This window comes from Monodon monoceros, unplaced genomic scaffold, assembly GCF_005190385.1.
Source record: "Monodon monoceros isolate NGI ecotype Baffin Bay Population unplaced genomic scaffold, NGI_Narwhal_1 Super_Scaffold_13, whole genome shotgun sequence".
Lineage (NCBI taxonomy): Eukaryota > Metazoa > Chordata > Mammalia > Artiodactyla > Monodontidae > Monodon > Monodon monoceros.
Genome location: NW_021703769.1, coordinates 65822310 through 65835071, shown reverse-complemented (window position 1 = coordinate 65835071; position 12762 = coordinate 65822310). Strand labels below are relative to the sequence as shown.

Here is a 12762-nt window from a genome sequence, read left to right as displayed (position 1 = left end):
CAGAATCACTGAAAATAAATTCTACGTTCCTTCTGGCATAGAGTCAAGGAAAGTGAGTGATGATTTGGTTTGATGAGTTTTGGCAAGCCACCTTCTCCCCAAAAGAGTAAGCCAACTCCTGATCAGTCATGTCAGACCGATACTGCCATGTCCATTCCCCATGGGAGGCAATCACCAATAGCCATTACTTTGTCATCTTCTTGGAGTCAGGTAAAGGATGTCTTGAACCAATTACTGTCTTTTTGCTGGAGCCCAGGATTCTGCTGCTTCTGTACTAGGGCTCTGTGGAAAGAAAGAACCTCATGTCTAGTTTTATAGCTCCAGTTGGATAGACTTCATTCTTTTCCTTTTCTGGACCATGCTTTCAACTCATTTTTTTTCCCCTTTAAGGGAAAAAAAAAGTTCTCTGTAGTTCTAGTCCTTAAGGTTTTATTTGAAGGGTAAAAAGAAATTTTATGAGGCTTGAAGGCCCTACAAATGTGTTTGACTTTTACTTTATAGTAACTAGATGTTAGGGATCATCCTGAATGGAAAATCAGAATGATGGTTACATTTATTTGTAATAGGATGTAAAGGATTTAAAGCAACAGTTTAATGTTTTTACAAACCAGAATCATACCCAAATTCTATAAAATAGACACAGATGTGTAAGGTTAATTTTAAGAAGGCTCTTCTCTATTTTTCATAGAAGTGTCAAATTTAATTTTAAATGGCTTCTCAGATTGTAGCAATGCTTATATTTACAGATGACATATTCTAGTGATAATCAACTTTTTAAAAAACTGCAAAACTACGGAAGTATTAATTTTAGGACATTAAATAAACCAAGATTTATTAGGAAGAAAAAATCATAAAAGACAAACCAAAGCAGTGTCAGATATGGCCCAAAAGAAAAACCAAATCACTTGCTGGGACTCTAGGGGCAGAGCTTGGGTGAAGATATGGGATGCCAGGGTCTCTGTGGTGGTCCAGCTCAACTGCTTCATTGTATGACCAGGAATCAGGTTTGGTGAGTTACCTAAGATAACCATCCGTGTGTGGCAGAGCCATGCTTGAGCCCAGGTTTCTTTTTTTTTTTTTTTTTCGGTACGCGGGCCTCTCACTGTTGTGGCCTCTCCCGTTGTGGAGCGCAGGCCCAGCGGCCATGGCTCACGGGCCCAGCCGCTCTGCGGCATGTGGGATCTTCCCGGACTGGGGCACGAACCCGCGTCCCCTGCATCGGCAGGCAGACTCCCAACCACTGCGCCACCAGGGAAGACCGAGCCCAGGTTTCTTGACTCCTACTATGTTTCTTCCTTCTGTAACACATGCTAAAGGATGGTTACTAGGTTATTCTGTGTTATGGTTTCTCTGAGGAAGAAGTAAAATAAATAGTCCCTTGGGTCTCTGGAGTGGGAAGAAGTCACCATTGTGAAGGGAAAAAGGAGCCTTTGTGTTGTGTATGTTCAGTGAGGTTTCCTTTAAAATTTCATTTAGTTTGAGATATAGTGATTTAGGGCGGGGTTGACCCAGAGCAGTTTTGGCCGTAGTTACAGAGGATTGTGGAAGTCCTGTTGCTTGTTTAGTCGTGCCCAACAAAAATCTTGTTGAGCAGCTTCAGCACAGCACCTTTTACAGAGTGATTGGAGGATAAATGCTGGATGAGTTGAAGTGATAGTGGCAGGAGGCATGAATCAGATTTAATGCAATCCTGATAAAGAACTGAATGTTGTCTCCACCCTGAATTTGGTGGCCACCGTGCATAAAATATCTGCTTTGACACAAAAAGAAGCACTTGATTTCAGCTAATTTGTTTCTTAGGATACATATACTGAGAACTACCTCTCCCTCCCTGTTGGGAGTAAATAAGGGAGAGGGTCCTGAACAGAAGCTTGTTATGCTTCTAGCATTTTGTGTGCCCCAACTATATGCCATGAGATTTGTCTTTACCCTTGCTGTACCTAAAACTTCCTCTTGGCAATTGGCCTCTGCTTCCTCCACAAAACAAACAAAGTTTCCCTGCCTTCCTGTGTATAACTTCTCTGAATCCATAACTATCCTTACCTCCTTCTCTTCTCTCTTACCTCCTGTTTAAGATAGTTCCTCTACCTCTTTTCTGAGTCCTTCCTTCTCCCCTTACTGAAGAATCCTCTTTCTTCAAGTATCTCCTTTCTGTTAGCTTCTTCCCTCAGCACTAAGTCCCTCTGTCCTGTAGGTGCCCCCTCCAGAAAGTTACGGCATCTTTCTTCCTGCCTTTTATAACCAAGCTTCTTGTATATGAAGAGTGATCTTCTTGTAACCATTCAGTGTCAGTACCTTTTCTTCTCCTTTAGCCTCTCTGATCAGTGTCACTGAAATTGCACAGGCAATCAATCTCTTAATTTGCAATTCCAAAGGACCGTCTCTGTGCTTGTCTTACTTGACTTTTCTGTGGTGGTTTACGTCGTTTCCATCTCCTTGGAGGTTTCTTCTCCGTCAGCTTGTGTGATGCCACTCTCTTCTGGCTGCTACCTCTTATCTTCTTCTTGGGCTTCTTTTCTGTGACTTGTCCCTTCTATAAGATTCTGCCCCAGCTGCCTCCTTTTCTCATTAAATGTTCCCTATTTCCTCTATGCGCATGTGATAGGTGTATGTGCTCTGATTTAACTGTCCAGCTCAGATCTCTTTCCTGAGCACCAGACCTAACCTCACTTGAGATCCTATAGGTACCTCAAACTCAACATGTTCAAAGCTCTGCAGTCCCCAGTCTCTTCCTCAGTTCCCGATTTCGTTATGCACCGAAGTCCGAAACTAAAAACCTTGGTGTCATCCCCGATTTCTTCTTTATATCACTCAATATAGTGTCACCAGTCATCTCTTTCTCTTCCATCCTGAATCAGCCACAGGTTTACCTGCTAGTGCTGATGATGTTTTTTTTTTTTACTGATTCATTTTTCTTTGCTAGGAGGTCTCTGTCTTCTGTAGCTCACTTTCTTCTGCTCTTCATGCCAGTGGCTTTAGTTTTGGTTCTCCTAAATGAGAACATAATCATGGCCGCAAGCCAAACCTTTTCAAGATGGAGTAATATGTCAAGTATATAAAATGCTACAGGGAGAATGAAAAAGGTGAAGACTGAGAAAGAAGAAATTAGATTTGGTGATGTGGGTGGCGTCTGACCTCTGGGGTAAGTTTTGTAGTGTAGTGAAGACTTTTCCCCACACTCACTCCGCCTTTTGTGTACCTGTTTCTGAGGTGGCACCCAAGTGGTATCCTTCAAGTCACTTGAAATCTTGTTTGTTACCAGGGTCCTTTCTCTCCCTTGTTCACTTCGTTCAGTTAGTGAGTTTTGCCAGTGACACTCGTATATTCTCATTTGCGTTGCTTTGATTTTTTCCTCCTTAACTTCGAATTTTGTAGATCATCTTTTTGTTGTTCACATCTAATTGATCATCATGTTGTGATGGTTCTTCTTCATAATTAAAAATGTACCCCTTCTTTTCATCTCTGTTATCATTAATTGGAAAATACAATGGACAGTTATTAGTTCTTTGGCTTACTTTGTCATTCTTCAACTTTTATACAATTGATCACTCTCTCCTTTGTAGCTCTCTTCTCTTGACTCTTGGGACTCCATTCTCTTGATTTTCTTGCCACATCTTTGACGGCCTGTTCTTAGTCTTCTTTTAGGGCCCCCTAAATATAGAAGTCCTCTGGATTCTGTCCTCTGGCTTGATCTCTCATGATCTTGTCTGGGCAGTCTTAGCCATACTCGTGATTTCAAGTGCCACCCATCTGTTGACCCCCAAACCTTTGTCCTGAGCGCAGACTCTTCTACTGAGTGCCAGATCTGTTTTTTTTTTTAGTTGTTTGCCAGGTACTTCCATTTGGAGGTTCCACAGAACTTCAGATATAGTGGATTCTAACGGGAACTCATCATCCTCTTTTCCAGACTTCTTCCTTTTTTATTTTGTCTTGATGAAGGGAACCACCAGTGGCCCATCATCCAGATAAGACACCTGAATGACATTAATGCCTCCATCCTCACTTTCCACATTCATCAGGTCACAAATCCTATTGATTCTACTGCCCCAGTTTTGAAATCTCTCTCAAATTTGCCCTCACGGACTTAGTTTAGACCCTTGTTGTTTCTTGCCTGATTGTTTCATTTGTCTCCTAACTGCTCTCTCTTTGTGCAGTTGTCTCCCCTCCTTTCTCCCTACTTCCAAATCCAATATTCATAGCTAAAATTTGAGTGCTTATTATATATCATTTACATGTGAAATGTTTTATATGCATTCTCACTTGACCATCACACTAAACCATTATTATCCTTTTTACTTTGGAGCAGAGTAGGCCAGGCCTCACAAATAGTGGTAGGACAGAGAGATTTGAATTCAGGCTATATGCTCCAGAGCCCATAATCTTAATTTTAATTAACCAGTTCACCTACAGCCATTCATGGCCACCCCTCTTTGCATACTCTAGTTTGGAAGCAAGTCACTGTCACAGTCTATATTCAAAGTTGTGGGGCGGGGTTGGGGGGTTAAGATCCAACTCCTGGAGGGGGGATTATTGACATAAATTATTCAGAATTCTTCTTTAAGGAAGATTTATCTCTTCCCACTTATTTATTCACTCAGTCATTTACCTTACGTAGACTTGGTTATTTTATACTTTGGTTTATAATCGAATACTGTGATACTTATTTAACCAATTCTCATTTTTTTCTTTTACTTTTTAAAAAATTGAGGTATAATTGACATATAACATTAGTTTCAGGTTAACAACATAATGATTTGATATTTATAACATTTCTCATTTTTAAGATGTTCAAGTTATTACCAGTTTTTTGCTATTAGTGAATGAATATCTTAGAAGTCTTGGCATGCTGTGTTGATGGTTTCCTTTACATATATTCCTAAAAGTAGGATTGTTGGGTAGGTGCATTTAAAAGTTTTTGGTACATGGGTGAGGTTTTTACATTGAGCATCTGTTTTCATATTTGCTGTCTTTCCAGGAAGTACTCTCTAACACCCTTGAGATCTTGCGTTCCTCTTTGGGATTATGAATAGTTTATGTTTAAAGCCAGGAACTCACAACTATTCATGCTGATTTATTTACCTGTGTAGAGTATTGTGTCAAAGAATGCACTGCAATATCGGGGAAATTCCCAGCATGACGCCCAGGAGTTTCTGCTGTGGCTTTTGGACCGAGTTCATGAAGACCTCAATCTTGCTGTGAAGCAGAGTGGCCAGCCTCCTCTGAAGGTAAGGGCGCGCCCTCAGGGCAGTCAGGGAGCAGAGTGGCTGCAGCCCAGGCCACCGGTGAACCGGTGAACCTAGTGAGGAGTGAGCATAGATTCTTCTTCCAAACCTCCTCTGAGGAGTTGTTGCAGTTTGCAGTTAGTTAATATAGTAAAATTGACTAAGCTCTGGGTGAGTATAAAATTCATGGATACTTAGAGACTGTTTCCTCTGTTTACCACTGTGCTGGCAGTGTCGGATAGGAGCTTACACTCTCATGAGAGGGGACACATTTGCATGAATGACTACCTTTAGACTGACATTAAGGGGTTCCATCTCGCTAAACTGTTTTTAAAGCAGAAATTTGCTTTCTATTCCAATGAGACATAGTCTGTAGATCATTGGAATGTGAATACACAATCAAAAAGGAAATGTATTGATGTCTCTGCTGTTAGGATTCGATTTGAGTGTAGGAACTGAACCCTTAGAATATACTTCCTGAGAAACAGTGATTCATTCTCAATTTTTATTTATGTAATCTTAGTATGATGGGTAAAATGATTTATATAATGCAAATAAAGTGTTCTCTCACAGCTTCAAAAATTTTTGATAATTCTTTTCTGTACCTCAAATTTTATTTTATTTTATTATATTATTTTTTATATCTTTATTGGAGTATAATTGCTTTACAGTGTTGTGTTAGTTTCTGCTGTACAACAAAGTGAATCAGCCATACGTATACATATATCCCCATATCCCCTCCTTCTTGAGCCTCCCTCCCACCCTCCCCATCCCACCTCTCTAGGTCATCACAGAGCACCGAGCTGATCTCCCTGTGCTATGCGGCTGCTTCCCACTAGCTATCTATTTTACAGTTGGTAGTGTACATATGTCAGTGCTACTCTCTCACTTCGTCCCAGCTTCCCCTTCCCCCCCGTGTCCTCAAATCCGTTCTCTATGTCTGCATCTTTATTCCTACCCTGCCACTAGGTTCATCAGTACCACTTTTTTAGATTCCATATATATGTGTTAGCATACGGTATTTGTTTTTCTCTTTCTGATTTACTTCACTCTGTAAGACAGACTCTAGGTCCATCCACCTCACTACAAATAACTCAATCTTGTTCCTTTTTATGGCTGAGTAATATTCCATTGTGTATATGTGCCACATCTTCTGTATCCATTCATCTGTCGATGGACATTTAGGTTGCTTCCATGTCCTGGCGATTGTAAATAGTGCTGCAATGAACATTGTATATACCTCAAGTTTTAAATTTCTAGTTTTGGTAAGTTGTTGAAGTATTCTGATTCAAGGTCCTTTGTGCCTGAGCATTCTGTACTCTCATATGACTATATGCTTGTGGCTGACTTTCCCACCAGATTGAGACGTACTCAAGGTCAGGCACTGTGTCTAATTATCTTTGTATCTTAATGCCCTTTGCATTGCTCTCTGCACGTGGTAGCTGATGCTCAGTAACTGTAAGGGGGAGGGACATGAAAAGGTTAAGTAAAATGTGAAGTAGAATGATTAGGCCCAAATAAGCAGCAGAGGTAATAGGTGCCAGACAAAAAATTCGCTTTAGGCAGGGGAGGAATTGGTACTTCTGAATAGTTGGGGTTATTTCCTGGAAGAGGTTGGAGGGGGCCCTTTGAGAGTTGGAGGGGGATTGGAGCGCTCTGGGGAAGGACTGCCCGACTGCCTGGATGGGGTGGAGAGACGAATAAGCACTGTGTCTGGGAGAGCCTGTGAGGCGATGAGTCCATGTGACCCACACCCTGGCATCTGTGTTCTGGTCCCTTTAGCAGATGTCTTTCCCTGAAACATCTGGATCTGATGCAGATCTTGTAAAGGAGGTCAAGGACATCTGTGACATTTTTAGGCTCATCTTTAATCAAGAGCTGGCACTTTTAGTCTGTGAAATTGTACTTTATTTTTTTTTAGCCACCATCAGAGACTGATATGATGCCCGAGGGACCATCTTTTCCTGTCTGTAGCACTTTCGTACAAGAACTTTTTCAAGCCCAGTACAGGTACGAGCAAATTAAAATTTCCCTTATGTTGTGTGCTTATGTAGTTCTAGGTGATCTTAATGTGAGTGTCTTACATTTTTATTTTTGCAGATCTTCTTTGACATGTCCTCATTGCCAGAAGCAGAGCAACACTTTTGATCCTTTCCTCTGCATTTCTTTGCCAATTCCACTACCCCACACAAGGTAAGAACAGAGTTAATAAAATTAAGACTATATTCCTATATGTTCCTTTTCCTCTGTAGGCTCCTGTTGGGGCTTCTTGCATATTTAAACAAGTAATAGGCTCAGTGATAAATTGAATACAGGCATTGTTAAGGCCTTATAGAAATTTATAAATGCCTGTCTGAGTTTGCAGGGTGAGCAGGTGCATGGGGCAAGCAAGTCTTTTTGGTTGGTCTGGTTGTAGTCTGTTCCGCCTATAGGTCATCCACCTATAGTATTGGGGCCGGAGAAGGTTGTTGAATGCCTTCTAGAGCCCCTAGAGACCTTACGTTCCACTTTTAATTAGCTGCTTTATTTGAACTGTTCCTTGAAATTTCTAGGAGTTACGCTGTTATAAAGAAAATACAAAGCACAGAACCAAGTATTGATATGCTGTATTTTTGTTGTGTTGCCTTTATTATTATGCTGTATTGTCTTTTCCAAAGAGTTCTTGATTGTTGTTTGATAGTTCTACTTAGGTCCAATTAAAGGTGTGGGTTAGCTTTAGTTTTGTTGATTCCAGATCAGGGTTGTCCTGCTTCTATATTTTAGTTGAAGTAAGTGACTAATAAGAATATCTGACTTTGATGTGTACAGGCCTCTGTATGTCACTGTAGTGTATCAAGGGAAATGTTCTCACTGCATGCGGATTGGTGTGGCCGTGCCTCTGTCTGGGACTGTTGCCAGACTTCGGGAAGCAGTGTCTATGGAAACAAAGATCCCCACTGATCAGGTAATAAGCTTGCTAAGACCGATTACACACGAGCCACAAAAGTGTTGCTTTCTTTTCTTCTGGAATTTTTTAACAGTTCTCAGCCAAACATGGTTGGAGAGAAATTTAAAACCAGTTGTTTCTAGTGTTGAGGGAAAAATAAAAAATCAGGATCCAAAGGAGAAAAATATACACAAAAACTTCTCATGCTTCATTTAATTGTATATATATATTTAAAAGGAAAAGCTATGACTTTACACCAAGACCTTCTTTCAGCTTTGTTTATAAAGTATAATTAGTTAACCCCTCTTAAATCATTCTGTGGGTGCTCATGTGGGCAATAGGAAGAGCATCCTGTGGTATTTGAAGGTCAGAGAGGCTTAGAAAACTCAACCAGTGGCTCTTGAAAATCCCTTCCCATTATGGTGATAAGAATGGGCCTATTTCTAGTACAGTACATACAGGTGCTCAGTTTGGTTTATTTTCTGATTAAAGCTAGGCTAAAGTCTCTTACCTTGTTTAGAGAAGAGAAAGGAAAGTTGTATCTCCTCCCTTTCTTTTTTGGGTAAATTTTTGATAAGTAGTTATATTGACCGAAAATAATTTTGGCCTGTTTGTGACTTGACATACTTTTGCATACTCTTTTACTCAATTCACTGTTGGGGTTTTATTTGGAAAAAAATTCCCTATTTAAAATTTACCAAGGAAAGATGATCCCATGGCTGAATAGCTTTCCCTAGATAACTTCTGGAAGCTGCTGGGTAATCATGTGACTAATAAAGGTGTTTTGTACTTTGGCCTCCTGTGACCTCATTTGAGAAGCTACCACAGTAAAACAAAAACAACCAACAGCGTTGCCCTGATATAGCAAATGTCTCATATTTTCATAGGCCAAGTACTGGCAGATTGATAAAATGTTCACATTTTTCCTTACTTTGAGGTGCTCATTGATTTATTTGCTTATTTATTTATTTTAAATTCAAGGTGAGGGAAAAGACAGAAAGAGGGAGGCTTAGGTGTGTGTCCGAGGCAGATCTGTCTGTATCTTTAAATCTTCCAGTGCTGTCTGGCTCTTTTTGCATTGTTTAAATGAGTGATGTAATTACAAGTTCGTTTTTGACCTCAGCTTGCTGGAGAAAGTGAATTATACTTGCATGTTCACCTTCAGGAAAACAATACGGTCATTAAAATCATTAGAAGAAAAAAGGGCCAGAAATATTTTTCTTGGACTGTTTGTGGAATATGCCACCAAGCTCCTTTCACCTCATCAACTCATAGTATGTTTGTGATAGTAGAGGGGACCTTAGGGGTCCAGTCCAACCCTCTCATTTGAAGGAGGCCCAGAGAAACCATGTGACTTGTTCAAGATCACAGGGCTGGTTGGCGGTGGCAGGCCAGAATTGGAACTTCTTCAAGCTCAGTCCAGTGCTTTTTCACTAGAGGGTGCTGCTGAGCACGTAATGAGGTCTCTAAATGTCTCCATTGTCTTTTTCCCCATCTTTTGTTTTTCTTTCATTACAAAATACTTAACCATTTCAGAAACTTAACTTAGAAGTGAAAGTATCTTGTACTAAGTATCTTAACTAAGGGTTACTAACTTTAATACTGTGTTGTATATTCATTCATATTTTTTCCTGTGCAGGTACTATATTAATATTTTATGAAAATGGAACTGTGTAGTCACACTTTTCTTTCCCTACTTTTAATATTTACTTAGGAGATCTTTCCACGTTAGTGCAGATATATGCAGCTCATTCTTTGGAAGCGCTTTATCATTCCAGTAGAACTATAGTATAGTTAACTAGTTCCTTTTGTTGGACATTTGAGTTGATTTCATTTTTTTTCCAACACAAATGTCCATGATTATTTGACATTTTTTAATCTGAAAAGAAGAAAATTTAATGGTAGGAGAAAGTCTCGGAGTCAGATGTGGACTCTATCCTCGCTACGAGGCTGAGTAGTTGTATAACCTTAGGCAAGTCACTCCATCTCTCTTTAGTTTCTTCCCCCTGTGAAAGAAGGGCCTTAGACTTTGTATCTGCTGAGTCTCTTCACCAAAACTTAGAGGAAACTCTGGATTTAGTGCCACAGCACTCTGAAATCAGAGTATGTTGTTATACAATCATAGAAGATACTGTGCTTCCAAGACTCTCTTATTAAAGGCAAATCACATCGGCTTGATGAGGTGTTTCCAAGCCCTCAGATCACTGCAGTCCTGCTGGTCTGGAGATGTTCACAGCTGGATTGGGAGATCAATTCATATTGACTTTCCAGTTATCCAACTATTTACATTTTTCCCATTTTTAGATTGTGTTAACAGAAATGTACTATGATGGGTTCCATCGTTCCTTTTGTGACACAGACGACCTGGAAACAGTCCATGAAAGCGACTGCATTTTTGCCTTTGAGACTCCAGAAATATTTAGGCCTGAAGGAATTCTCAGTCAAAGAGGTAAATGAGTATCTGTTTCCATAATACCACCTGGGTTTGCAGGTCTAACAAATGTCTACCCTCTTAGATTATATGATGGTATAATTTTTTTAAATTGTGGTAGAATACACATAACACATCTTTTTATGATGGTATAAATTTTAGGTAACATATTTCCCTGGCAGAAGGCAATTCTTGGGAAAAACTTTGTTCCTGGCCTTAGTGTTCTTCAAGATCCTAGGGCTTCTATTCTGTTTGCTGTACTCCAGTGGTTGTCAAAACATCAGTGTCTCCTGGGAACCGATTAGAAATGCAAATTCTTAGGTGCCACTCGAGACCTGCTGAACAGAAACGCTGGGGGCAGAGCCCAGCAATCTGTTTTTAACAGGTGATTCTGATGCACGTTAAAGTTTGAGAACCGCTGCTCTACCCAGTCTTGCCAGTATTTTCTACTGGTGATTTTTAGAGCGAAACTCTCCACTAGCCCCCACTTTTCTTCTGGTTCCATTCCCTGACTTCCAGCTGTCCACTGGAAACTCTATTTATAGTCCTACAGGTATCTTACACTGAGCATTTCTTTCTTAGCTCCTCTTGCGTTTCTTCTGTGAAATGCGGCACCACCATCCTTCTCTTCACCCAAGCTGGACCCAAACACTTCTCCCTCAGATTTTGACTTAAATTCACAACTGAAGTTTTCCTCTGCATTCTACTGCGACTGACACAGTGCAGACCAGTCTCAACTGGGCTTTTCTAGTAACTTCTTTACCCCTGGGCTTTCTCCCGTTCAGTTATTTCTTCACAGCGCCACCAGACTTATTCTGACGTACAGTTCTGACCACGTTACATGCTTATTGATTTACCAGTGCTTCCCTTTTGTCTGCGATTAAATCTGAATACCTGGGAAGAATGCATGGCCCCTCATGATTTGATCCTTGCCTTTTTTCCAGCCTCTACTATATTCCATTTTCTTCCCCATGTACCCTATCCAAGTTACTCTTTATTTCTGGAACATGCCACATGCTTTTATACTTTCCCTACTGTTCGCTTTGCTAAAAATTCATTTCTCCAGCTCCCGTCTCATTAGCTCCTACTTTGTCTCCCCTAAGGACACCTCCCAATCTCCCCATCCCACCCAGTCCTAAGCAGTCATTATTCTACTTTCTGTCTCTATAGATTTCCCTAGTCTAGACTCCGATATGAATGGAATCGTATAATAAGTGGCCTTCTGTGACTTGTTTCTTTGACTTAGCATAGTGTTTCAAGGTTCATCCACATTGTAGCATATATCAGTCCTTCATTCCTTTTTATGGCTGAGTATTATTCCATTATATGTATATACCACATTTTGTTTATCCATTCATCTGTTGATGGACATTTGAGTTGTTTCCACCTTTTGGCTATTATGAAATACTGCTGCTATGACCATTCACGTACAAGTATTTGTTTGAATACTTATTTACAGTTCCTTTGTAGGTATGTACCTAGGAGTGGAAGTGCTGGGTCATATGGTAATTCTGTGTTTAACTTTCTGAGGAGTTGCCAGACTGTTTTCCATAGCAACTGCATCATTTTTCATTCCCACCAACAATATATGAGGGTTATAATTTCTCCACATTCTTGCCAATGTTTGTTATTTTCTGTCTTTTTGATTATAGCCATCCTAGTGGGTGCGAAGTGGTATGTCATTGTGATTTTTATTTGCATTTTCCTAATGACAGATCATGTTGATCATCTTTTCATGTGGTTTTTGGCCATTTGTGTATCTTCTTTAGAGAAATGTCTATTCAAGTCCTTTACCTACTTCAAAATTGTGTTGCTTGTCTTTTTGTTTTTGAGTTGTAAGAGTTCTTTATATCTGCTGGATACTAGACCTGTATCAGATATATGACTTGCAAGTATTTTCTCTCATTCTGTGGGCTATCTTTTTACTTCCTTGGTAGTGTTTTTTGATGCACAGAAGTTCTTAATTTTATGAAGTCATATCCAAGAATCCATCACCAAATCCAAGGCCATGAGGTTTACCTGTGTTTTCTTCTAAGAGTTTTATAGTTTTAGCTCTTACATTTGGGTCTTTGATTCATTTTGAGTTAATTTAGCTCTTACATTTGGGTCTTTGATTCATTTTGAGTTAATCTTTGTGTGTGGTGTGAAGTAGGAGTTCAGCTCCATTCTTTTGCATGTGAATA

General features: G+C 40.0%; 1 protein-coding gene across 1 annotated transcript in view; it reads left to right on the top strand.

Annotated features, from left to right (window-relative positions):
- The window catches only part of USP31 (ubiquitin specific peptidase 31), a 68853-nt gene that overhangs the window by 28458 nt on the left and 27633 nt on the right, over positions 1 to 12762 (top strand). Inside the window, exons 2-6 of the mRNA XM_029221686.1 lie at positions 5088 to 5225; positions 7144 to 7232; positions 7323 to 7415; positions 8031 to 8166; positions 10453 to 10597. Of these exons, the coding sequence (XP_029077519.1) occupies positions 5088 to 5225; positions 7144 to 7232; positions 7323 to 7415; positions 8031 to 8166; positions 10453 to 10597 (601 nt within the window). The remainder of the gene's footprint in view (positions 1 to 5087; positions 5226 to 7143; positions 7233 to 7322; positions 7416 to 8030; positions 8167 to 10452; positions 10598 to 12762) is intronic.